At 47.8% G+C, this 26,545-nt stretch overlaps 1 protein-coding gene across 4 annotated transcripts in view; it reads left to right on the top strand.

Annotated features, from left to right (window-relative positions):
• TTLL7 (tubulin tyrosine ligase like 7) overlaps nt 1–26,545 on the top strand; it is a 2,250,822-nt gene that overhangs the window by 727,171 nt on the left and 1,497,106 nt on the right. For all 4 annotated transcript variants that reach the window (XM_069641609.1, XM_069641612.1, XM_069641610.1 and 1 more), the window contains one exon: nt 19,283–19,499. In XM_069641609.1, the coding sequence (XP_069497710.1) occupies nt 19,283–19,499 (217 nt within the window). The remainder of the gene's footprint in view (nt 1–19,282; nt 19,500–26,545) is intronic.

A 26,545-nucleotide genomic window follows, 5' to 3' on the forward strand; every position in this document is an offset into this window, starting at 1 on the left:
CGCCCGTTCCCATGGGCCTGTATGTTGTTCTTCTACTGGTGTTTGGTACTGCCGGGCCCGCCCTCACTGTTCCCGGTCCGTTGGGGTGGTGTTGGCCCCTCTGCACCCTGTTAGACTCCTCCTGCATTTGTTCTATGCAGGCCCTCATCCCTGGTGTACCACTCTGGATCTCTGCATCTGGACGCAGCTCTGATTGCCCTCCCTTATTGCCACTGCCGTGTCCTTGTAGTTTAATGCTTCTTCCTCCACTCGTGCCTTCCCCTAACAAACTTAACCCTACAACTAAAAACCTAACCTAAACCTAAAAAAAAAACCTAAAAAAAAGCCCAGCCACCCTCCCCATGCTCGGGCTCTGCCGCTTTCCAGGTGCCTCCCCCCATTTTGTGGGGTCACTCGTTACGGCATGGTACCTTGAAACTGGCATCACAAGGTCTGTCATTCTGCGGGGTCCTGTCTCTGGGTCTTGGCGGCCTGCTCTCGGAGACTGCGGGCTCCCGCTTTTCAAAATGCTGGTTCAAGTCTCTATTCTGTAACTTATCTGTACGTTTCGTTTCTTCTTGTTTCATCGGGGCTTGTCCCCATTATTCCGCTCATCCCTGTCCCTCAGTTGTGGGATCCCCTGCTGGTCCATCCACTCCTGGGCCTCTGTCGTAGTCTCGAAGATGCGTGATCTACCATTTAGAAACAATTTCAATTTGGCCAGGTAAAGCAGCATGAATCGCACCTTGGCAACCCAGAGGCGTTCCCTCGTCGGACAAAATTGCGCTCTACGCCTTTGCACTTGCGTCGTAAAATCTGGATAGATAGTTATTCTGGCAGCATTTCTTGATAATGCCCCACCCTCTCTCAGGAATATCAAGATCTTTTCCCTGTCTTTGAAGTTCATAATCTTCGCTATCATGGGTCTTGGGGGTGCTCCTGGGCAGGGTTTCCTGGATAGGGCTCTGTGCGCTCTCTCCACCACAAAGCCTTGGGATAAGTTCCCTGCCCCCACCTCCTGGAGCTGTAGGTTCTCTATGTACCCCGTGGGGTCTCTGCTTCTTCGCCCTCCAGCAGCCCAAATATACGCACATTGTTGCGCCTGGCTCTTCCTTCTGCGTCCTCAGCCCTTTGCTCCAGGGTACGTATGCGGTCTAGTGCCGCCGTCATTTGGCTTTGGGTGGTAGTTATGTTCACTGTGTTACTCTGCACTTGCTGTTCTGCGGTGTTGATCCTCTCTGACAGGTTCCTAACATCTTGCCTTAGGAGTCCCACGTCTACCATCACCACATCCATCTTGTATTCAAGTGACATTTTCAGCGCCGTGATGGCCTCGAGTATGCAGCCTTTCCCTTCTCAGCCTGTGTGGTGTCCACTGTGCTGGAACCTGCTTCTGGCGTCTCCGTCTGGGGCATTTTATTCTTCCAGACGAACGCCTCCATATTTGTTTGTTTTCCCTTCCCTCCTTTTTGCTTCTCCGACATGTTTGTAGTAGTGGCGCTTTGTCGTTTGCGTTGGGGCCCCAGTCTCTCTTCTTCTCTGCCACCGCTATGTGTCTGTTCGGTGTCCAGGCGCAGCTTTCCGTCTACTGATTTAGCCCCCAATGACGTGGGGTCACCGTGGCGCTCCGGTCTTCTCTGGTTGCAGCTCCTGTCACCTTGCCTCTCCTTGTTTCGCTGTGTTCCTGTTCCCCAGGTCCGGTCAGGGCCCTGTTCGTGGAGGGTAGCTATGACATGGCACCTGTGGTCGATGCTGTGGGCCTTTTCAGCCCTTTTCTTGGCTGTCCCTGGTCCAGGCTCCCCTTACAGTAAGTGTTGTTGTGCTCAAGTTGAGTAGGCTGGGCCTCCTCTTATGTAAGTCTTTAATAGAGGTATTCGTGTTTCCTTGACTGTGCCTATTTGAGTCCAGGCCCTCCCTTTCGCTGTTAATGGTTGCGCGATTGTGTGCCGGTGGATTGTGGCCTCCACGTAATATGGTTTGTCTTGCTATGCAGTGGTGGTCCTGCTCATCCACAGGCGTAAGCCACTGGCCATTTGCCAATTGCTGATTGTCTGTGGCTGCTGGGTCCCCCACACACTGTGTTGCCTCTGCTGCTGCCATTCTGCTGTCGAGTCTTGTTCTCTTCTTCCCTGTGAAGGGCCTATCTGTGCCAGTTCGGGGATGCGCCCCCCCTTCTGCTGCGAGGGGACCCTGTGTGCAATGAGGTAGCACCACGTTCCGCTGATTGTGAACGATTCAGTGTACACTGGCGCTTTGCGAGGTGTGGTGCACCCCCTTGCTGCTTTGTGTATATGCCAGGCACTGCACTCTGTTGCTTTCCGTGCCCAGCCCGTCTCTCAGTTGTGTCTGGGCTGCACTGTGTCCACCCAGTTTATTTTGTCTGTGTCCTTGGTTATCCGGGTCGCGATCCCTCTTGCGGTGGGTGTTCGCTGTTTTCTATGTCGGTGGGCGGCATGTGAGGTAATGTTTGTTAGAGTATATCGTCTCACATGTAGAGCTTAATTATGCTGCAGGTCATAAGTCCCGTGCCGGCTAGGGATGTAACGGTATTACGGTATACCGTTAAAGATACCGTGAACCACTTAATTGAACAATAATAACCGTCACATTGTTTATACCGGTATACCGTTCATACCGTTAAGTGTGCTTTTCAATCTGATTTGGAAAGGCTGCAGTAAGTAAGTGCTGCGCAGTCTTGGTCTTGCACTGTTGGATGTGCCGTCTGCCAAGTAGTTTCAGTTGGAGCAGTTTTTAATGCCATTCCATAAACCACACGTGCCTGACACAAAATCAATATGTTAGCAATAGGAAGAATAAATACAGTGCCAAGAAGGAAAAGTGTTTACTTTGGGTTGGCGGTTTGGGGTTTATATATTTATAATGGATAATGTTTTCTAAACATATGACAATGGGGGATTTCCCTGGTTCCATCATTGAATTTACATATAACAAGTCACAGTGCGAAATGTACTCATCTCTGTGGGTATTCTCTGCTGCCATGCCAAAGTGTAACATGTCCGTGATTACTGAACACCTTTTGGCCCGCAAGTAAACTGAAGGCTGTAATGTAAAGAGAGAGTGCGTGTGTGCGTGTGTGTGTATGGGCACAAGCCATCAGACTCCATTGATCTGTGGCATGCAGGTTATCAAGATAGCAACATGTTCATCTTCACCAGTAGCCAGTGGGGGGGCTAAAAGCCAAAATGACCACTTAAGAAAAGCTATTCAGTTTGCTTTGCCAGTCGCAGCAGGGCTCCCCTCCGCCTCTCCTCTCCACACGTGTGTTTGTGTTTGGTGGAAGCAAGGGGTGGCATTTCAGTGGAAAGTATGTTGAAAAGCCCAATTCTGACCCTAGGTGCCTGGTTTTGTTTGTGATGATAAATCTGACAATTTATGACCTTTTAGAAAATATTTGTTAAGATTAGTTAACTCCACCTGCTATACCGCGATAACCATGATATACCGTCATTTGGCAAGAAGGTTATTGTACCGTCATAAAACTAATACCATGACACCCCTAGTGCCGGCCCCTGCTTGTGCGGCTGCAACTCTCTCCTGTTATTTGCGTGGTGTTTCAGGGCTGCCACCGTTTACATCTATGTTGTCCGTGCTTGCCCTACTTCAGTGTCTCTTATGTCCAAGCCTATTAGGGCCAGTGCCCCTTTACTGCAGCATATGGTTGTAGTGCTATGTGCCCGTGGGCTGTGATTCCCCCACGTGTTCTGGGTTAACTCGGTGCTGGTATTCCTTGTCCACCGCAGTGGCGGGCGAACGTGGTCTTATGTCCAATGAGCTGTACTCTCCCCCACCCAGGGCTCTGTTGTAGGGTGGACCTAGTGTTCTCAGCTCGGCGCCCCTCGTGCGGCAGCCGTCTTGATGCGAGGGGGCCAGCGATCACCGATTCGCCCACCAATTGTCAGGACCCTCTGGTGCCTCTGTCGGGTCAGGCCAAGGGCCTCTTCCTAGCCAATAGCCGTAGTGTTATGGGTCCTTTGCGCTTGTCGGAGGCCGGGTTCCTCGCGCTTCTCGGCGGCTGCCGTTAACCAGTGTGCCCTCCTACCTGCTGTCTAAGCTACGGTGTCCATCTCTTGGGTTCTTCCGTGATTTTGTTCAGGCACTCCTGCTCCCTCCAAAGTTCTGTGGGTCCCGTGAGCGTATGATTGCCGGTAGCTAAGGAGGGGGACCCCCACCAGCCTTCCCAGTTTCTTCCTGTGTGTTTGTTAGTCCTTGGTGGGTCACGCTCTCCTGGTGCTGTTTAGGGCCTTCTTCCAGCTCCCCGTCCTTTTGGCTGCCTCCATGGGCTTTGGAGTCACGCGAGAGGCGTATGGCAGGCAGGCTTCAGGGAGGTTCCCTTGAGCCCCGTGTGTTCTTGGGTCGCGGCCCCTTCCTAGTCACAGCGCGGTGCCCAGTGCACACCCAGCACACTTGCCTCGCTGAGCCACAGGGTAGGGCCCCACTCAGTGCCTTCCTCTCGTTCGTCCGATGTCCGTTATAGCGGTCCTTCTGCTCCGCTCTCGGTCTCCATGTTCCGCAGCTCTTGTCCGCACTGCTCCTCCTTCTGTTTGAGTCTGGTCAACGCTGTCCACCACGTGGCATCCAGGGGGCCACCCACCGGGTGTCTGATCTTTCTGCCGGTGCCCGCCTTGCGCTGCTGTTGAGTGTCTCGTGCCTCTCCTCTTCCTTGCAACACTGTTTCCCCGCAGTGAGAGCTCAGCAGTTGGAGAGGCGAGCCTCGTCTGCCAGCTTGAGAGTTGGTGCGGCTCTCATCTCGGGCTCTCTCCCATCCTCTCTGCTCTCCGGTTTCATCTGGGCTTTGCTCAAACTGGGCTCCAGGACCTCATACACCCTTTTGTCCTCTTATTATGCGTTTCTGTCCTATATATGGGCAGCTAAACACGTCAGCTTGTCGGATCATGCGGGAGCTCCGAGGAGTTGCTTCTCTATTGCATGGCCGCCAAGCCACGCCCCGACATGTCCAGTATGTTATGTCTTTTGCCAGCTTCCAATCAGGGTCTCCAGAGATTCAAAGGTTATCATCTGAACATGGCCTGAAGTTGATTGGTCAAATGCATCTCTTCATGCATCAGCTGATGTGGTTCAGAGGCTTTGAACATGCAAATAATATGAAACTTGTTCCTTTAATTAAAGGGTGATTTATTTTACTAGCCTTGGATATTTTAAAAACAAGATTCTACTAATGAAATGGAGGCTCATGTTTCCACCTATGATGAAACTCACCTTCTGTGAAGGAGTTTTGGAGGAGAACATTATCTTAAGGTCCGTTTTTTTTAGATTCTAATATCACGTATATAGATTTATTTGACTGTTGTGGGGGCTCTTTAAGGTTTTTCATTTGGTATTTATATTGTTCATATGTAACATTTTGTGGTTGGGTTTTGTATTGCAAAACGATTAAAAAAGTCACATTGATTTACTTACTTTTCTTTAAGAGGAGCAATGTTTTATATATATTGTTTACTATATTTTCTTTCAGTCTTTTAGATCGAATGGGTGTGTACTGTTACATATCTACAGGTTTCTAAGCAGTTTCCTAAGCAATGATGACTGGTGTTGCATAAATATTTCCCACTGAAGATGGTAATCGACCAAGAATAAGCAAGGGAGCCACAACCAACCCAGAGGGAAAGAGGTTGTGGGCCTGTCCCCCTGAGAATTCCATAAAGATAATAGGTTAACATGGCGACTTTTGTGAAAAACGTAGTAAAAAGCCACACAATTCTCAGCTATCCAAGGTAACATGAAAAAGACTGATAGATGCCAGGTCATCAACAGTGCACAGGAGCATTTATTGATGAATTTTCATGATTCCTTTGCCCACAATGTATGCCAGCATATTCCCTGTACAACACTTCAAGAAGCCCGTGCCTACTACATATGCCTGTATTTTGCCATTATAATGAAATATTTTAGTGTTAGCTGTGCCAACATATTCCAGTACTGTCGTAAGAAGCTCATGGTGACTGTGTGTGCCCAGTAATGGCAGTATTTGCTACCGGAAATACACTTATGTAGGTAGCGCCTGGTTCTAGCAATAGGGCCCTTTAAAAAGCATTTTAGTATTTGCCACTATGGGAACACTGTCATGTTCACTGTGTCCAATAATGCCAGTATTGTCATTGTGGGGGCATTCATGTTGGCTGTGTCCAATAATGCCAGTATTTGCAACTGTGAGAACACATTCATGTTGTCGTAATTCAGTAAGACAGTATTTGCCACTGTAAGAAGTAATGTCAGTATTTATCACTGTGAGAACACTCAGGTTTGCTATGCCGCATAATGCTAGCATTTGCCATTGTAAGGATACTCATGCCGGGTAATTAAGTATTTGCCGACGTATAAAGATATTCACGTTGGCGGTGCCCAATAATACTTGTAGTTACCATTGTAAGAACCTTTGAGTTAGTTGTGCCCAGTGTTAGGGAGACTTATCATTTTTATGCAAAATCCCCTCTACCTGTCAGACCCACAGCACTTTTTGTTGGACTTCTGGACTTTTTTCTTGTATTCCTGAATGAGGGGAGTCTTTTTCCCCTCATTCATTCTTTTTGGTCCGACCTCTTCATTGTGTTTTATGGAGTCATGCTTTCCACCATAATTTTTAAATGCATCTGCAATGAATCCATTGGAGTCATCACAAATTCCCCGGCAGTAACCTCCTCCCATGTGGCCAGGGGATGGGAGCTGCTACTTGGTCCTGACCCTTGAGGTAGTTATTTGAGGGAGATCACATGGGAGGAGATGGCTACCGTGGAGATGTTTTGACTCCATTGGAGAAGACATGGTATTCCCCCCTTTCCCATGAGGAAGAGCCCCTAATACCTGCATTTTTGATGGTATATTGTCATTCTGCTCAGGGCCCCACCTTTGGCTCAAACACCTACAGCACATACACAGCACCCTTTTCTGAAATGCTCTTATGTGAAATCCCAGTGGAAAACCAGATAAGAGCTGGGAATCCAATGTCATCCATGGACTCCCAACTCCCATAATCACTTGGGTACTGAGACGAGGAAGAGGAGTAAGGAGATTGTGCAAATTGACCTGAACTCGAAGTATCACATGCATACTAGTTGTTTTGCCATACCTTCAGTGCGTGGGACATTTAAAGATCGAAAAATGCACTATGGAAGTGAGCAGTGCAGGCGAAGTTGTTAAGGCCCATGTCGGGACTCAAGAACATGGAGATAGCCACGGAAAAGAGGAAGAGAAAGCACGTGTGAGCCAAGAAGGTTGTGGAGACGAGAGGGGCTGTGCTGGAGCTCCTGGAGGTCGGACCGCTTGCTGAGGCAGTACTCTTCACTCCCAAATGAAAAGGGAAGCCGTTGGGTCACTGCAGAGCCGCATAAGATGCTGGGAGAACGTCTGCATGCTTCCCAATGGAAAGCGGATGAACGAGCCATCCCGCAGATGTGTGAAGAGTATGGGAAATGCTGGAAAACACTGTTGATGTCTGCCCAGAGCAGCTGGGGACCCTCGGGCATTCCGATAAGCGCAAGAACGCTGATTATTTGAATAGTATGAAATTGCTAATGTGGGCAAAGCCCAAAGTTTACAAAATCAATATCCAATAAGAAGATTGTTTGAATGCTGTCAAGATAAGTCTAACGGCAAACCCCAACCTAATACAGATGCATGAGATGCCAATGTGGATGAGAGGTTTAAACACGCATTGCTAAAGATAGCTATACCAAGCACATCACGGTATATGCTATTTTGATATAACTAAAGAACTGAGTAGCCTATAAGAAGTCCTGGCAGGCGGTATACAATGCATTTGAATTTGTGTACAGATTCCTGGCAGGAGAGTATAACAGGTAATCTGCAAACCTATAAAAGAAGTCCTGGCAGGCAAATATACCAGGCAATTGAAATTGAACCAGGATTCCTGGCAATCTACAAAGCTACATGAAGTTTCACAGAGAGACTTGTACAGACCTTTATTGCTTAAACAAGAACTCTGCAAGGCCAAATCAACTTAAAGGGGCACTTTTGCAATACTATTTGAAGAATCATGGAGAAGGGGAAACATCCTCTGGATTCAAGGGTCTTTTACCTTGGAAAAAATTTTTGTTGGAGTTATGACTTTTGGTTTTGAACATGTTTGCCATCAAGTCAAAGGCATTTACCTGCACCCTTTGTTATTTTGCTTATAGTGTAAGGGCCAGGATAGGAGGTTTTGGACACAAGGACAGATTATTAGTTACAGACTTCCTGACACAGACAAATCCTTCATTTTGCTTTCTCAGTAGTGCGAGAAACCTGAAGGTGTCTCCCTAGCTAGTGCCCGGGGATCTGTCATCCAGATGGCCAGGATATGGCCATCGCTATTGGATACAGTTCCTGAGTGTGAACCAGTGAGGGAGGATCACCTGTGTGGGGGTCCTCCGGGAGTGGGACACCAACGGGTGAGACGCGGTATCCCCCTACCATTGACACTTTTTTCCCCTACTCTCACGTAGGACATACTAAACCACTGCCCTCTCCCCCCCGTCCAACATGTAAACTTTCGCCCAAGACTAAGGACAACAGACTAACACCAGATATGTTTACCTGACATATCCCAATACAAGGGTCAGGCAAAGGCAGGAAATTGATCAGAATTGAACACACCCGACAGCCCTTTTCCCTTTTCCAGAGGGATAAAAGGTGGAGCCAGAGAGCACAGTACGAGCAGGGCAGACAGCACAAGGAGACAGCTAATCAGGTGCGGCAGTTCAAGTGAAGGAGAAAGGTGGCAGGAATTGAGAGCGTGACGAGGAGAGAAGTGACTTTGCCCTTTTCGTCCCAGATCCACCAACAATAGCACAAGTGTCATGCAGCAGATGTCAGCGGTACACTGGGCAAGCCTACGCTGATAAGCAGGAGCGAGGGAAGCTCCAGCGACCATGTTACCGGCCTTGACTCCAATGAAGAAGAAAAGCCAAGTGGTTCATCACAGCAGGAGAATCGAAAGGGAAAATGATAAGAACCGGGCTGTGTCAAGTGAGAATCGCAAAGGGGCAAATTTGAACCAAGTCCAAATGAACTGTGTAAAGAACTGTAACAAGTATTGAAGGGGAGACCAGCTGTAGAGGGAAACCGGCACCACGTGGGTGCTAACTCGAGAGACTCTGGTCGAGCCCCATATGAGAGAAACTACAGATACCAGAAGGCCATAGGGGGGCCAGCGGAATAGGTCAAAGTGGTCATACTGAGGGTCAAGCAAAATCTCTGTACAATCAAAAGACTTTGATCTACAAACTGAGTGAAAGAAAGGGAAGTGAATCCCGCAGTGAGAAGAAACAAGGGAAGCAAATCCAAATAGGGGCAAAGTCTAAAGTCCCAAGAAACAGTGGGTTTGGATTTTTTAGAAAGACATTAAGAATTGTGGAATATGATACAAGAAGGGTCAGCACCCAGAAGAGGGGGAACCAGGGGTGAAACCATCACCCTACGTGAAACTCTGATAAACAATTGAGAAGGGTCAGCACCCAGAAGAGGGGGATCCGGGGGTGAACACATCACCCAGTGAACATTGGAAACTAACTTTCCATTTGTTAAAGGAACTTTTGTTCTGTTTTTTGAACCCGTCAGGTCCTCGAAGGCAAGGGACTTTCAAGTGAAACAAGACTTGCCCATCAATGTCCCTGATACCTGAAATCTCGAGTGTCCTGAGAGCTGCCATTTGAACTATCGTCTCGTGCTGGAGAAGCTTGAGACTACTGAGCTCCAAGCTCCCATTTTACCCTGTGTCCAAAACGTGGGGAAGGGAGACCCTACTCACTGCATCCTGATATATTATTTGAGAACACGTCTTTCTTTTCTAGAGAACTATCCCAGACCCATTTTGGTAATAGTTGTGAGGTTTGGCAATAGATTTCTTAGTATAGGCCTTTTTATTATGACACAACACCGCTAGGGCTGCCTTATGTTTCATTTGATGGTCGACACTTGCTTCCCTTCTTAGATTTAGGTTTAGAATAGGCATTTTTCCAACCTGCATACAAGATTAATATTTCAATAAACACCCTTGAACTGTGATCATGTGTCTGTCTTACTTGTTGTCACCATGAGTTCCTCACAGTAGAGACATTCTTAAAAATAGGATTAGAAACGCATTTCCCCAACCTCTTTTCATTTAATAAATGTCTTTGTTTAAAAACATGATCAACTTGTGTCTGCATCTCATTGCTGACCCCTCACACATCTGTGTTTCACTTTTGCAGCACACAGTATCCTTTGTGCAGTGTTGCTGGGATCCCTTGTGGCTCTTTTATTTTCCTAAAGAACTACTGATCAGAAGGTTAGAGCGATTCATTGTGTACTTCTTGGCTTTTCCTTTTGAGAGATCAACACACACAACCCTATGTGGAGTGCTGAGGGGTTACCTTGTATTCCCCTTTCTCTCTGCTCCTGTAACATTTCTGTTACAGTGACAAGCATACAGTTATGGCTTGTGTCAGTGCATGTGCTCTACCGACCTTTGTGCAATTGCTGCTTGCAGGCTTTCTTCACAGCTGCGGCTATGCACAGAAGGGTCACTATTGACTCAAAATGGTGCCTTCTTTCTTTTATCAACATTTCTTGTGCGGTTGTCTTTTCTTGGTTCTTCTTCTGCCGTCCTGGGCAGGAGAGGTCCTGGTTTGAGTTGTGTCTTGGGCGTAACACGTTGCATAGCACACCATGGCTCTAGTGTGTCTGTGAGGACAGGAAGCATCCTTTGTCTTCTGGTGTCTGAAAGGAAGCAGTTCCCACTGGGAGGCTGGCTGTCCGAATTAGACAGTTACCCGCCCCTTTCTATAAACTGCAGGGAGAGTTTGCAGACAATGAGTGTGAAATCTTAATAAATGGCGAGGATCCTGAGGCAGAAGACCAAATCGACCTCTGGAACACAAGAACTGAAGACAACAACCAGAGACGTCTGCAGCCCGTTCCAGCAACTGCGAAGAGACCACTGCTGACCTGACCCCGTTTTCAAATCGACAGAGGAGCACCGAAGAGGACGACTCCTTCCCTTTAGCTGGTGGGACCAACTAGCCATTAGATGACCTGCAAGACCAGCCATTCCCGATGCGCTGTGACCTTCCTAGGCTGCAAACCGCCAGTACCCTGGGACCTCCGGCTATATTGCAGTGCATCGTCTTCCCGTGAACGATTCCTCTTAGAACTTTGGTGAACTCCAGTTGGACCTCCAGAGACAGGATCTCCCTCCTCAAAGTCCCTTCACCAGAGTGCAGGACCGAAGAATCGAGGCAGATCGACCCAGCGGTAAACGTTCATCCTTGGACCCCGTGAAAAGGTGCCAAAACTGCAGACTGATGTTGGAACACAAAGAATCCTTTGTTGTGAGTCCTTTCTCTCGACTGATACTATGTCATCCCTTCCAGAGTCCCTCCTTTCATCACCATGACCAAGGAAGGGTCCACCGCTGCTGCCCTGTGAAAGAATCCAGCTTCATCTTTTTCACAACTCCTCTGGTACTTTGGGACCCGTGGTAGTAAATACCTCAGGTCGTTCTGTCGCTCGTTTGCCGCTGGAGTGCTGATTCCAGTGTTTGGGTGTTCACCCATAAAATTCGCCCTGGCCTAACGCTTGTGCGCCAATAGGAGCCTTTCTCAAGGTCCCTAAAACCTTTTTGACCCAAAAAAAGCATTTTACTAACCTGTAATAGAAGAATACTTGGGAACTTTGCCTTTGCTGCTGTGCCTTACCTGCTTTACCTCAAATCTGACTTTGAAGAACTCATACCTTGATAGGGATGGACTGCTAAAGCTTAAATGCCTCTGAAAAGTATTATTAAGTTGCTGTAACATGTGATTTTACTTACCATTGAACTGTGTTCATGATCTATATAATTTCCTACTATTGGTTTACTCACCTGAAGTATTGCTTATGCTTTATATTAGTCAAAACAGGACTTACTTGCCTGAATATAACTTTACTTTCTGTATATAAAATAAATTTTGAATGGATTGTGTCCTCCCACGTATTCCTCATCCTATCATAAATTGTTATCTCCAGCTTCGCTGCTTCGGAAATGTTTTTTTTTCTTTTCGCAGAGGGCGCTGTGCTCGAGGCCGTGGCATCGATTGTCCCTCGACGTACTCCGTACTCTGTCGACGTCAATGATGGTATAAATAGCTCGAGCCACGCCCGTTGCTTTAGTTCCGTTTTTCCGATCGCTTTGCTATCGAGAACGGCACGCTTCTATTTTCTGTGAAGAAAATGTCATCTTCGACACCCAGAACTGGGTTTAAAAAGTGTGCAGATTGTGGATCTAAGATGTCGATCACCGATCCCCACCGATTTATCTCTGGTGTCTCGGTTCCAGTCACCAAACCAAGACTGCAGGTCCTGCCAATCGATGACCGAAAAAGCTCTTTGTGAGAGGAGAGGTAAACTGTCGGTGGGGAGGGAGGCCTCAAAAAAGGTTTTGTCAAAAAGACACAAGAAAGCGACTGATTCTAAAGAATCGGATCACCATAGGCACTCAAAGAGATCTCGATCTAGGAGTAGATCGAGACACTCTTCGTCATCATCAAAAAAAAATGTAGAGGAGACATAAATCTCCCTCATCATCATCTTCTTCAGAGTCAACCGAAGAAATTCGTTGTCCGACTAAATCGGATTCTCCCAGTAAGTGGGAAGAATTCTGCAAAAAGATGATGGAGGTTTTCGAGAATGCAGCCCGACCCCCTCGAAAGACCCTCGAAAAAGCCATACCCCTAAAGTCGCTCCATTGGACGATAAAGGGAAGTCCAAGGCTACCATGGCCAAGACCAGTAACGTCGACGAATACAAAAAACCTTGAGTCGACGTAAAACCGTCGAAGACTCTTCGAGAGTCGAGCACTTCTCCGGTGCCGTGCAAGAAGCACAAGTAGTCGAAGACTTCGCCAACTTCTTCGAGGCCCTCGACGTCTATAATTTCGACGCCAAAGCCAAATGCGTCATCGACGCCATTATCGAAGTTATCTTCGAAAACTTCGAAGACTTCGAAGACACCCTCGAAAACTTTGAGGGATTCGCCATTTCCTTTGAAGCAGATGGAAGAGGAAGAAAGGAGATTCACTCCTTTGTCCAGGTCAGACTTTTTCAAATCTATGTCAGCAATCTATGAAGAGTCTGCTTCAGAAGAAGACGAAGTTACTCCTTTGGGAGTTACTTATGGTACAAGACAAGTTCCTGAGGAACTTATTGACCAGGAATCTAGAATGAGAGACCTGAGTGATACTCTACATTCTGCCAGTGGAGTTGACACATCCCCAGAATTAGAGTTCGCCAAACCTGATCCTGCACAGCATGCAGATGCTGGGTACAGGGGTCTTATGACCAGGGTAGTTGAATATATGGGTTGGGGGAATACTTCACCCATTTTTGAACAAGGTGACATAACGGATATAATTGTCAAGGGACCTCAAAGATCCTGTTCTCCCTTTTCACAGGACCTTCAAAGGACTGTGGAAAAAAACTGGGAGAAACCAGAAACTATTGCTGCTGCAGATAGCACCTTTCCAAGAAAATATAGACCAGCTGGAACGGATCCTGAATATTTGAATAAACATCCAACTCCAGAGAGTTTAGTCATTCAGGCAGCATCTAATTCAAAACAAACTGCTTATCCAACTATCCCTCCAGATAGAGAGGATAAAAAAATTGATGCCTGGGCACGTAAAGTTTTCACGTCAGGCAGTATGGCACTTAAGTTGGCAAATGTCACCTGTACCCTAGCCGGGTTTATGCATTCCCTGTGGGACTGTATTTCGGCGGCGGCTGATCATATTCCGGAAGGTGAGGAAAGGGAAGGATTCCTGAATATAGTCAAAGACGGGAAGGAGGCAATGGGGGAATGCCTCCAGTCTGGACTGGATACTGCTGATAGTATCAGCAGATCCATGGCTCCAAGCGTTGTGCTACGCAGATTTGCGTGGTTGAGGAAGTCTGGATTTGCACTGGACGTGCAAGCTAGACTCCTCAACATGCCCTTTGATGGCTCGAGGCTCTTTGGCAGAAAGGCTGATGAAAGCCTAGAAAAACTTCAGACCTCGAAAGCGGCAGCTAAATCACTTAGCGCCTCTTTGCGCCAGCCTCTAGAACCCTATTCCTGCTCATCTTCCTGGAGGGGTCGTTCTTTTTGATACTACTCCTCTTTTGGTAGAGGAAGAGGACAGGCTTCTCAAAGGGGCAAAAGAAACTTCCCTCGTGGAGCATGAGGAAGAGGTGCAAAATCAGCCTCAGGAGCGGCATCTGTACCCTCAGCCACTCCTGCAACCGCCTCCAAATCCCTCTGAGACCTTGTTACACAAAACACCAGTGGGAGGCAGGATCTCTCAACATCTAAAGGAATGGCGAGGCATTACCTCAGATGCTTGGGCACTGGAAACAGTAGCCCAAGGTTACTGTCTCCCCTTTCTAAAAAGGCCTCAGAATCATCCACCGGGAGCCAACTCCGCCAAAATTCTGGATCCGCTCCTGTTGCAGGAAATTTTAACCCTGCTAGAGAAAGGTGCCATAGAACTGGTACCTGTAGCGGAGAGGAACAGGGGTTGGTACTCCCCATATTTTCTCATCCCAAAAAACAAAGGAGGACTGAGACCCATCTTGGAGTTGAGAAACTTGAACAAGTTCCTCAGGAAGGACAAGTTCAAGATGGTGACTCTTTCTCAGATCCTTCAAGCTCTCCAACTCCAAGATTAGTTGGTATCATTGGACCTTCAGGATGCTTACTTTCATGTGCCAATCCATCCAAAGTACAGAAAGTATCTGAGGTTCGCGATTGGCAATTCTCATTATCAGTTTCGAGTTCTGCCATTCGGGTTGACCTCCGCCCCGAGGGTTTTCACCAAACTGTTGGCGGTTGTGGCAGCAAGTCTCAGGAGAGGAGGTATTCACATATATCCCTACCTGGACGACTGGTTGATCAGAGCAAGTTCTCCAGAACAAGCTCAGGAACATCTTTCGATCACCTGCCACTTCCTCCACAAACTGGGCTTCTCCCTCAATTTCAAGAAGTCCCACATGATACCATCCCAGAAACTCCAGTTTATCGGAGCAGTCTTGGACACTTCATCGGGAAAAGCCTTGCCTCCCGAAGTGAGAGCTCTCCACATCCAGCAGATGGTAACGAAGTTTCAGAATGCCCAACATCTACCGGCCTTCGATTTTCTCAGGTTGCTCGGCCTCATGGCATCCTGCATTTTCCTAGTACCAGAGGCCAGGTTGAGAATGAGATCCCTTCAATGGGCACTCAGAACTCAGTGGTCCCAGTTCTCAGGGAATATGTCGGATCTTCTGCAAGTCCCGAGCGCAGTTGCTCACGATCTTCTATGGTGGGCTTGCAACAACAACATTCTCAAGGGAGTCTTTTTGGCAACCATGGCCGGAGATAACGGTAGTGACGGACGCCTCACTCACTGGGTGGGGAGCACACACCAACGATCTGACAATCAGCGGACGTTGGTCTCCATCGGAGTCCAAACTACACATCAACCTGTTGGAGCTGAGGGCAATCAGACTAGCTCTGAAGGCCTTTCTGCCCTCTGTACAGGGAAAGAATGTCCTGATAATGACGGACAATACAGTGGCCATGTACTATCTCAACAAGAGAGGAGGTGTAGGGTCACTGCCACTGTGCAGAGAAGCAATGCAGCTCTGGTTCTGGCCAATACGAGAAGGAATCTCTCTGTCGGCAATTCACCTAGCCGGAGAGAAGAACACGGCGGCAGATGCTCTGAGCAGGCAGAGCACGGTCTCTCACGAGTGGGAGCTGGCTCAGGAAGTCCTTCTGGAGATCTTCGCCCTTTGGGGAACCCCTCAAGTGAATCTGTTTGCCACCGCGATCAACCGGAAGTGCGATCAGTACTGCTCAAGGGAATTTCCTCAAAGAGGAGCTCTGGGAGACGCATTCGTAGTGGAGTGGAAGTTTCCACTGCTGTACGCGTTTCCCCCAGTCCCCGTGATTCCTCAAGTAATCAGGAGGTTGAGAAAGTTCAGGAAAACCATGATCCTAATTGCCCCGGATTGGGCCAGGAGAACGTGGTACCCGGACTTTCTAGACATGTCCATCTGCCCTCCAATACGTCTTCCGCAAAGAGGGGATCTTCTCTCGCAAGAGGAAGGTCGGGTTCTCCATGCAGAGGTCAAGACACTTAACCTTCACACATGGTTTCTGAGAGGTTGAGATACAAGGATTGGGATCTTCCGGATGACGTAATGGAAATCTTGCTTTTGGCCAGAAAACCAGCAACAAAGTCTTTGTACCGATGTCGCTGGAACAGGTTTAATAACTGGTGCAAAGACAAAGATGTGGACCCTTTTCAGTGTGGCACCCCAATGGTGCTTTCTTTTCTACTACATCTAGCTAATCTGGGGCTCCAGATAGGAACAATCAAAGGATACCTTGCTGCGCTGTCCATTTTCAAGCGCTCCTCGGAAGAGGTTTCATATTTCAAAATACCGTTAATAATTCAATTCTTAAAGGGGCATACTAATGTATACCCTCCAGTACCTTTTCATGTACCAACTTGGGACTTAAATTTAGTATTAAAATTCTTGACTTGCATACCTTTTGAGCCTCTGCACTCATGTCCATTGAGGCTTTTGACTCTAAAAAACTGTCCTTCTTGTGGCCCTATCATCAGCCCGCAGGGTTAGCGAACTTCAGGCTCTCATGCAAACCTCCATATACTATTTTTTATAAAGATAAGGTAGTCCTTAAAGTTAAACCTTCGTTCTTGCCAAAAGTAGTCTCGGACTTCCATTTGTCACAAAAAATAGTACTACCAACCTTTTATCCTCCTCCTCATCTGGGCAAATAAGAGGAGAGATTACACAGATTAGATCCCAAAAGGGCTCTTAGTTTTTACATCTCAAGGATGGCTAAATTGAGACAAGATGACCAACTGTTTGTGGGTTATACTGGTCATAAATTAGGCTTATCTGTAACAAAACAGACCATTTCCCGCTGGATCATATTAGCCATAGTTGAATGCTACAGATTAGTGGGAAAAGAACCACCAGATGGGCTTCGTGCCCATTCTACAAGGGGAATGGCTACTTCTGCGGCTCTAAAGAGGGGAATCCCAGCAGCAGATATTTCTGCGGCTGCAACCTGGAAAACAATGCATACTTTTGTTAAACATTATTGTTTGGACACTGCCTCCTCTAACGAGAGTTTATTTGCAAAGGCAGTTCTGCATTCTGTCCACAAACTGAAATTAGTACTCCCGCCTCCAAATATTGATACTGCTATTGGAGCCTATCATAAGATGAGGAATACGTGGGAGGACACAATCCATTCGAAGAACAAGTTACTTACCAACTGTAACATTCTTTCGACTGGATGTTCCTCCCACGTATTCCTCATCGACCCTCTCATCCTACCCCACAGTACAGTTTACGTTTTCTTACACTTTCCTCTCACGAAGAATGTATCGGTCATGGGACACGCCTGGGTGTTCCTTATATATATATATATATATATATATATATATATATATATATATATTTCATCGGAAAAACCGAACTGAAGCAACGGGCGCGGCTCGAGCTATTTATACCATCGGTGACATCGACAGAGTACGGAGTACGTCGAGGGACAATCGACGCCAAGACCTCGAGCACAGCGCCCTCTGGAGAAAAAAAATATATATATTTACGAAGCAGCAAAGCTGGAGATAACGATTTATCATAAGATGAGGAATACGTGGGAGGAACATCCAGAAAGAACTTTACAGTTGGGAAGTAACTTGTTCATCTATTTTACCATAACTTAAAGTGTGTAAGAGTTTATTTGGGCCTATGTGTTTACTGAGTTCATTGTACTTACGTACAGTTCACATCTCCCTCCTAAGATAAGTCTGGCTGCTCTGCCATTCTACCAAACATTTGAGTAGTACAGACCTATACTAGAAGTTGGGGCCTGTATACCAAGGGATAGTTTTGTAAAGTCTTACCACAGGTGGACTTTAGGAACACTCCCCTAACACCCAGTAATACCAGTATTTACAATGGTAAGAACACTTTCATTTGCTGTGCCTAATAAAACCAATAGTGCCCTGTAAAAAGTATTTCCTGGTGCATTTCCTCCGCCTCTCCCAACAAACACATGGCAGGGAGAGGTCCTGCCACACACCATGACAACTTTACAGACACTCTCCATCTCACTCTCTCTCTGTCACTCTTTCTCTCTCTCTCTTCTCACCCTTTCACTCACTAGCACACTAGCATGCCCTCATTCAAACAACCTCTCTCACATACAAACATACATTCCCACACAAGGACACGTATTTAAGTAAAAATTATCTTAAACATTTCCTGTGGCATCGGATGTGTTTTACGATTTCCTCTAGGCCATGTGGACCCCCTCACGGCATATACAGGTCTGGGGTCAAAAGCACCCCTACCTTGATCTGGAATTAAGTTGGATTTGAGGTCAGCATTCTAACACCATTCACAGCCTAAAACAGGCAGGGAGGAGGAGGGGAGAGAGGCCTTCATTGTGCTTGAAGGGCAGAACCATTGAGCACAAAGAATACAGTGGTGTCATGGCAGGCCTTCAACACCTTTCACAGGGATGAGCATGAGTCAGGGCATTGGCAGCTGCAAAGGCTATGTTTACACTATGATACAAATAAAAGAAACTTGCTCCAAAAAATATACATTTTAAAAAGTTGCTTGATTTTTGTTTGGCCTGTAAAATTGAAAGGCGCGCCATATTGGCCTGCTGCCTCTGCCAGTTTCTTTTGGTTTAAACATCCTGTTTTCGGCCTATAGCAATTTTACTTCTTCAAGAGGTTCTATACATTCTTAAGATGAGTTGAGCATTAACTTTAATTTTGGAACAGGAAAAGACATAATTTGAAACAATGGAGTTCTTTTGAATGAAGATTCCATTCCACAGCTAGCCTTGTTGCCGTTGTCAGTGTATGCTGCTTGCTAAAGGGTATTCTATAAAGATGATGCAAATAATACGAGCCTGAGTGTTTTTAATAGAATCCTGGTTCTATAATTACAAATGCTAGTCACATCAACATTCAGTTTGGCCGAGTACCATTTCAAATGCTTTAATTCCTCTAGGGATTTATGAAGGTAGCCTGTGTAACAAGAATACCCTATCTTCAAAACAGAGTGATCACTACATTGCATTTTTATTCTATTTGAGCAACATACATTGTGATAATTACCTTTTCCTTTTATGTAATTACTTATCTGGCCACTACTGTACAGCATATTTGTTGAAACCTATTTCCAATTTGCATTTGAACATGCAGTATTTTTTCATTAATGTGTTTTTTTTTCTACAGGATTTCCTTGATAAGGAGCGGAGAAAAACTGCAAGCATTAGATCACTTGATTGTCCAGGAATATCTTGATAAACCTTTTCTCATGGAGGGATACAAATTTGATCTGCGAATTTATATATTAGTAACCTCCTGCGATCCATTGCGTATATTTTTGTATAATGATGGTCTTGTTAGAATGGGCACTGAGAAGTATCACCCTCCCAGTGAATCAAATTTGGTAAGTGAAAAGATTTGAAAGGTGAGTTCTGACCAGGCTGTCAATATCCAGGCAGAATCTTGATTTGTTTTGTGGGCGTATTTGTATTATACTTTGTACTGTATTGTAATAGAAGAACATGAAATTAATGGCACCTACTTTACCTAAGTTTTCCAATCGAAACAATGTTTAATATGTTATCTTCATGCAGTCAGTGTCGTATCACAAAATAAGGGCCCCCATCTGCGAGTCCCGCCAAGGGCCTGACCCCAAACCTCCTAGAAAAAGCGTATTCTGCGCCACAGACTGTTGGGCCCACCTAGCCCAACACTCGTGCCTAATGATTCTGATGATCATGCTGCTGCAGAGGCGTGATGTGGACTGCAGTAGTTGAAAGATCTAAGGTTTTTAATCAAATCTTTTATCTTACACCTAACATAGAAACACGAGGGGCCTGGCACACCCAGTTGCCATTGTGTGAGGCCAGTTGCATTATCATGTACATGTCAGTAGCGGAAGCCTCTTTTGGTTCCAGGGGGTCGTCCAGCTCCTGAGCGACACTGGCATTGTAAAGGTTTCAAGGACAGTGGTGGCATGTGAATATTTATTTTTACATTTATAGCAGCGTGCAAAACCCTGAGGCACTAGGCGCTAGTTACAGTGCAGGTGGGTAAATATTACATAGTCAAAAAACAATGAGGATGTAAATAGCATGGTGTCATGATAATACAGGGTAGGGGTGGAAGAGCATTACCAATGTGGTACAAACACTGAGTAATGAACATGAAGAGCGAGGGGCTTCGGTATTAGCCCCCATAGTGTTTCAGGTCGCCAGTACACTACATAGTAGAGCAAAGGCATTGTGGTCATGTTTGGAGTTATAACTGTTGGGGTGCAATATGTAAAGTGACACACACTGGTAAGGCCACACCAGGGGTGATGGGGCCATATCAGTAGAGCAAAGGCATTAAGGTCATAGTAGATAGTTACATTTGTTACCGTGCAAAGGCATTAAGGTCATAGTAGGTAGTTACATTTGTTACAGTGCAACATAGGAAGTGTCACAGACTGGTAAGGCTGCACCATGGGTGCTGGGGCCACGTCAGTAGAGCAAAGACATTAAGGTCATAGTAGGTAGTTACATTTGTTACAGTGCAATCTAGGAAGTGTCACAGACTGGTAAGGCTGCACCAGGGGTGCTGGGGCCACGTCAGTAGAGCAAAGACATTAAGCTCATAGAAGGTAGTTACATTTGTTACAGTGCAATATAGTAGTGCAAAGGCATTAAGGTCATAGTAGGAAGTTACATTTGTTACAATGCAATATAGGAAATGTCACAGACTGGTAAAGCTGCGCCAGAGGTGCTGGGGCATGTCAGTAGAGCAAGGTTCTGCTGGCAAGAGTACGAAGTGTCTAGTGACGAGACAGTTGTTTACCACCAGGTGCTTGCGGACACACTACATCAGTGCATGGGGATCAGTGACCTTATCCAACGCTGGTTCAAGTCCTACCTCATCAACCGCCACCAGTTTGTTCAGATGGACTTGTCTAGATCGCCAATGCTAATCGTCTCCTCTGGAGTCCTGCAGGGTTACATCCTCTCCCCAGCGATCTTCAATCGATACATGGAGCAGCTGGGAGCCCTCCTAGCCGCAAACAACATCCATATTATCCAGTATGACGATGACACACAGCTATACCTCAAGATCGACTCCAGCAAAAACATCCATAGGCTTAAAACATGCCTGTCGCTGATCCAGTCTTTGATGTTCAGTGCATACTTGAAGCTCAACCCCTCCAATACCGAGTTCCTACTCCTCACCAACAACACCGAACACCCAGACATACAGACCTGGCTATCAACAATGAACTCTGAGGGCTTCACACCTGAGCTCACCTCTTGTGCCAAGTCCCTCGGGTTCCACCTCTCCTTCAAGACACACATAGCTACGAAAACTCATCAGCTCTCCCACTTGCGAAAAGTCAAGCCCTCCCTCCGGACAGCTTTAGATTCACTGTTTAAGCACTGTTCATATCCCACCTGGATGGCGGCAATGCAGTCCTCGTAGGCCTCCCATCGTCCTCGCTTGTGCCCTGGAGAAGTGTTCTACACACAGCCGCATGCCTCATCAAGGGTCTACGCAGATGCACCACATCACTGCGGCCCTCATTGACCTTCACTGGGTCCCACTGCACGTACACATCATCTTCAAGTCTTGCTGCATCATCTATAAGGCAGTTGCCCTCAATTCACTGTCATCCGCCAACGCACTTGGCGACTACTTCCGCGTTGGCGGCTCCTCTGCGGGAGAAGGTACGGATAGTTCCATCACGTCTCCTCGAACGCAGGGTATGGGTCTTGTGGTTTCCAGTATGGCGACCGCTGGGAGGTACTTAGCTCACACACCCCCAGCGGTCGTTGCGTTGCAACCCCCTGCTTGGCATTCTCGCTCTCTCTGGGTTTTGACGCTAGTGCTTCTTGTCGGGACCACTCTTGGTCGTCTTTCTTTTGGGTTTGCCTCTCTAGCGTTCTGTATCTTTTCCCGCTCTACTGCTGCCTGCTCTTTCTTCCTCCGGCTCCCTCTCTCCCTCTGCTGCGCTCGGCGCCTCCTTGCCGTAGCGGGCTCCTTTTTCTCCTCCTTCTCCGCCTCCCGCATTGGGCGCTCGCTCGGTGTGGCTACCTGCTTCACTTCAGAGGACAGCAGTGTTTATTCCCACTTACTTACCAGCTCCTCACCGTTCTTCCGCATTGGGCGTCCGCTCGGTGTGGCTCCCTGCTTCACTTCTAAGGACAGCGGTTCCCATTCCGCTCATCCACCAGCTCCAGCCCGCTTCTTCCGGCACATCTGAGTCCAGGACTTCTATCTTCTCCATGCTCCAGGGCCAACACCTACTGCAGGCACTGTCTCTCAGCTCTACGACTCGCCAAAAGGGTTTTTTCCACCTGCAAAGGCTTTTTCCCTTCTACACGGCCTGACCACGGGAAAGGGGCACAAGGACTGCTGTTTACTAGCATTCACTGTGGCTTCCTCCCGAGGCAGGATTACCTCGCACAAAAGGGAAAAGAATTACCTGGCCCACCGACAGCTACACTTCGAGGACCTTGAATCAGGTGGGAGAGTGGGGAGGAGAGAGGGTTGGAGGAGATTCAAGAACGGGACAGTCCCCCAGCAACCTTGCAGAGAAACTCTGCATCTCTGATCTCTGGCGGACAGCACACCACTAGAATACCATGGATATACGTGTGGATGGGATTCCCGCTAGAGCCCTGCTGGACAGCGGGAGCAGGCAGACTGCCATTTCGCCAACTGTAAGTAATGCCCCTTACTTACCTAATGTACATGTTCCTATTCGCTGTATATACAGGGATGTAAGAACATATCCTATGAAGGACGTAAGGGTGGAAATAGGTCAAGACACTGCTAATATACGGGCTGCCGTCCTACCATCCTTACCAGCACCGGTTGTTATAGGGACGGACCTACCCCTCTTTCACCAAAACATTAAAACCCTGGAGCCGACTTGGTGGTCTGAGTCCGTTTTCCTACAGCCATATAGCCGCAGGTACGAAGGGACCAAGAAAGACAGAGGGGGAAAGAAGAGGGAACCGTCTAGCATACGGTGGGTCCATGTACGCCACCCAACTAATAGAATGGAACCCAGAGGATCATGAAGAATCCATCCGGGGGAGACTCTGGCTGACCCCACTCTTAGAATGGCTAGGGAAAGGGCAGAGTTGGAACCAAACCCTGACCTCAATAAGGGCCCGGGCTTCATATCCCGAGATGGATTAATTTACCGAGCCTGTAAAGCCGAAGCAGAACCCAGAGGGAGCAGTTGCTTCTACCAAAAACCCATAGGATGATCATACTGCAGTTGGCCCACAATCATCCCTGCGGAGGACACATGGCTTCTCTAAAGACACAACAAAACATATTTAAAAGGTTTTATTGGCCAGGGGTTTATGGAGACATAGCCAGGTTCTGTAAGGAATGTGCAACCTGTCAGCTGACAAGTGGCGAGAAACCCGCCAAAGCACCATTACAGCTTATGCCTTTGATCACCATCCCTTTTCAGCTCATCGGAATGGATCTAGTGGGACCACTGGAGCCTGCTAGCAGAGGGTACAAATACCTGTTAGTCATAGTGGACTACGCTACGAGATATCCAGAGGCATTCCCATTGAAGGGGACATCCGCCAGGCAGATTTGTGACCAACTGATCCCTTTCTTTTCACGTGTAGGAATACTGTAGGAAGTCCTTGCGGACCAAGGGACTAATGTCATGTCCACCGTCATGCGCCAAGTATGTGAGCGCGTGCAGATAAAACAGCTCCGGACTTCGGTCTACCGCCCACAGACCGACGAACTTGTGGAGCGGTACAACAAGACAAAAAAATGTTGAGAAGGGTAACAGGACCAGAGGGGAAGGACTGGGATAGGGTTATACCCCTGATATTAATGATGTTGAGAGACACACCCCAGTCCTCAACAGGGTTTTCTCCCTTCGAACTGCTATTCGGAAGACAACCCCAAACTATCCTAGACATAGTGAAAGAAGACTGGGAGAACAGACGCCTCATTGACCGAGTATAATGAGGAATTAAGAACACATCTAACGGCACTCTGAGCATTGTCAGAAGCCAATCTGGGGCAAGCCCAAGCAAACCAAGAATGGGCATACAACAAGGGAAGCCGCATGAGGAGGAACACCCGGGGAACAAGTAATGGTGTTACTGCCAACCACTGCTAACAAACTCCTAGCACGATGGAAGGGCCCATATACAGTGAAGGGAAGTCCTAGGACCTGTTAACTATAAAATACACCAACCTGACCGGAACCCACCAACAAAGGTGTATCACATTAACCTGCTAAAGAAGTGGATAGAACCCACTCTCATGGCTGTGTTAACCCATGGCAAATCAGAGGAATCCAGTTATGGCGTATTATCCTGCCTTTTGGAAGACGTACAGTGGGGAGATACTTTACAAAACGAGAAGAAAAGAGTTATCTGAAACCCTTGATGAACACCGGCTGACCTTCTCACTGTACCCAGGAAAAACTTATTTGATGGAACACTGCATCGAAACTACACTGTGACAGACTGTACGCCTACGCCCATATAGGATCCCAGAAGTCCGGAGACAAGTCATCAAAAGGGAGATAGAGGAGATGCTCCACTTGGACATTATAGAACCCTCCAATAGTGCCTTGTGTTCTCCTATAGTACTGGTGCCAAAACCGGATGACTCAGTGCAGTTCTGCATGGATTACAGACAATTGAACTCCATCTCACAATACGAAGCCTACCCAATGCCCAGAATGGACGTACTTTTGGAAGGAATTGGGTCGGCCCGATACCTCAGCACGTTGGACCTAACCAAGGGCTACGGGCAGATCCCCTTGAGAAGGGTCGATAGAGAAAAGACAGCCTTTTCCACAACACAGGGTTTGTTACACTTCAAGATGTTGCCTTTCGGATTGCATGGTGCTCCTGCTACCTACCAACGGTTAATGGATCGGCTCCTACAGCCCCACGGAGGGTATGCAGCAGCATACCTGGACGACATTGTTGTTTATAGTAACTAATGGGAGGAACACAAAATCCATTTGAAGGAAGTGGTCCGGACATTAGAAAGTTCCGGCCTGCACATCAACCCAAAGAAAACGGTGCTGGGAGCCTAAGAAACCAAGTATTTGGGACATTTAGTGGGGAGGGGTACTATACGTCCTCAGGTCTCAAAAGTTGAGGCTATACAGAACATTCCCATTCCCATTCCCATTCCGTCCACACGGAAACAGATAAGGGCCTTCCTAGGCTTTGTAGGTTATTACAGGCACTTCATATCCAATTTCTCGACGATAGCAGCCCCTTTGACGGACACTCTGAGGATAGGGGAATCGCCTGATCTGTCCTCCAACGATGCGGCCCTAAGGGCCATTGAATCCCTCAAACGGTGTATATCCTCATACCCGGTGCTGAAATGCCCAGACTTTGGAAGGCACTTCTTCCTACAGACGGACGCATCTGGACAGGGTCTTGGGACAGTTCTTTCACAGGATTATGGCAGAATTTTCCGTCCGATCTGCTTCAGCCGCAAACTGCTGTCTCACAAGGTCGTATACTCGACGATCGAGAAGGAGTGCTTGGCAATAAAGTGGGCCGTGGAGTCCCTACGTTATTACTTACTTGGTAGGAGGTTCACATTGTATACTGATCACGCACCCCTACAGTGGCTGGCCAAACACAAAGACACCAACCAGAGGGTGCTGCGTTGGTTTCTGTCCTTACAGCCTTTTGACTTTCTTACGGAACACCGTCCAGCTGGATTTCAATTGGTTGCATACTATTTGTCCCGGTGCTCGACCCTGCCCGATCGGCCTGGGTCTGTGGTGGGGGTATGTGGGGAAGGAGTGCATGGAATGGAGGTGGGCCCGCTGTTGGAAGCGGGTGCCGGAGGCATTGCGCCAGTGAGCATGCCGCTCCGGGACGGGACACACTTCCTCCATGGCTGCTGCCGCGCACAGAAGTAGCGGACCATGGCTGGCAAGCACCGAGACCGCTGCCGAGGGCTGCAATGGGCTCGGCGAGGCGTTACTGCTGCGGCTGGCGAAGCCAGAGGGGAATGAAGCACCGTCAGCCCGGCGGGGCTCCCGAGATGGAGCATCCACACTCTTCCTACCCGCCCGGGACTCCCGAGGGGGAGCATCCACATTCTCCCTCCCCGCCCAGAACGGTGCACACGGCCGTGACTTACCTCGTGGTCCGGCGGCCACGGCCGCCATGAACTCTGCAGATCCAGAGGAGCGGCCCGCGAGGACGGGGCGGAGTCGGGGAGACGACGGAGGGAGATGGGGGGGGGGGAGCGGGGAGAGGCATTACGGACCGGATGGTCCCCGGACTGGGGGGAGTGGCTCCCACCTGTTGGCTGGCACGTCTGAGGAGGAGGTGGAGACGGCAGCCCTTCTTTTAAGGGTGGGATCCATGGAACAACAACCTATCAGGGAGGGGATTCCAGGAGGCATTAATGATTGGTGGGGGATAAGCCCATCCCCGGGTATATGAG

Source organism: Ambystoma mexicanum, chromosome 1q, assembly GCF_040938575.1.
Source record: "Ambystoma mexicanum isolate Mex_15411 chromosome 1q, UKY_AmexF1_1, whole genome shotgun sequence".
Lineage (NCBI taxonomy): Eukaryota > Metazoa > Chordata > Amphibia > Caudata > Ambystomatidae > Ambystoma > Ambystoma mexicanum.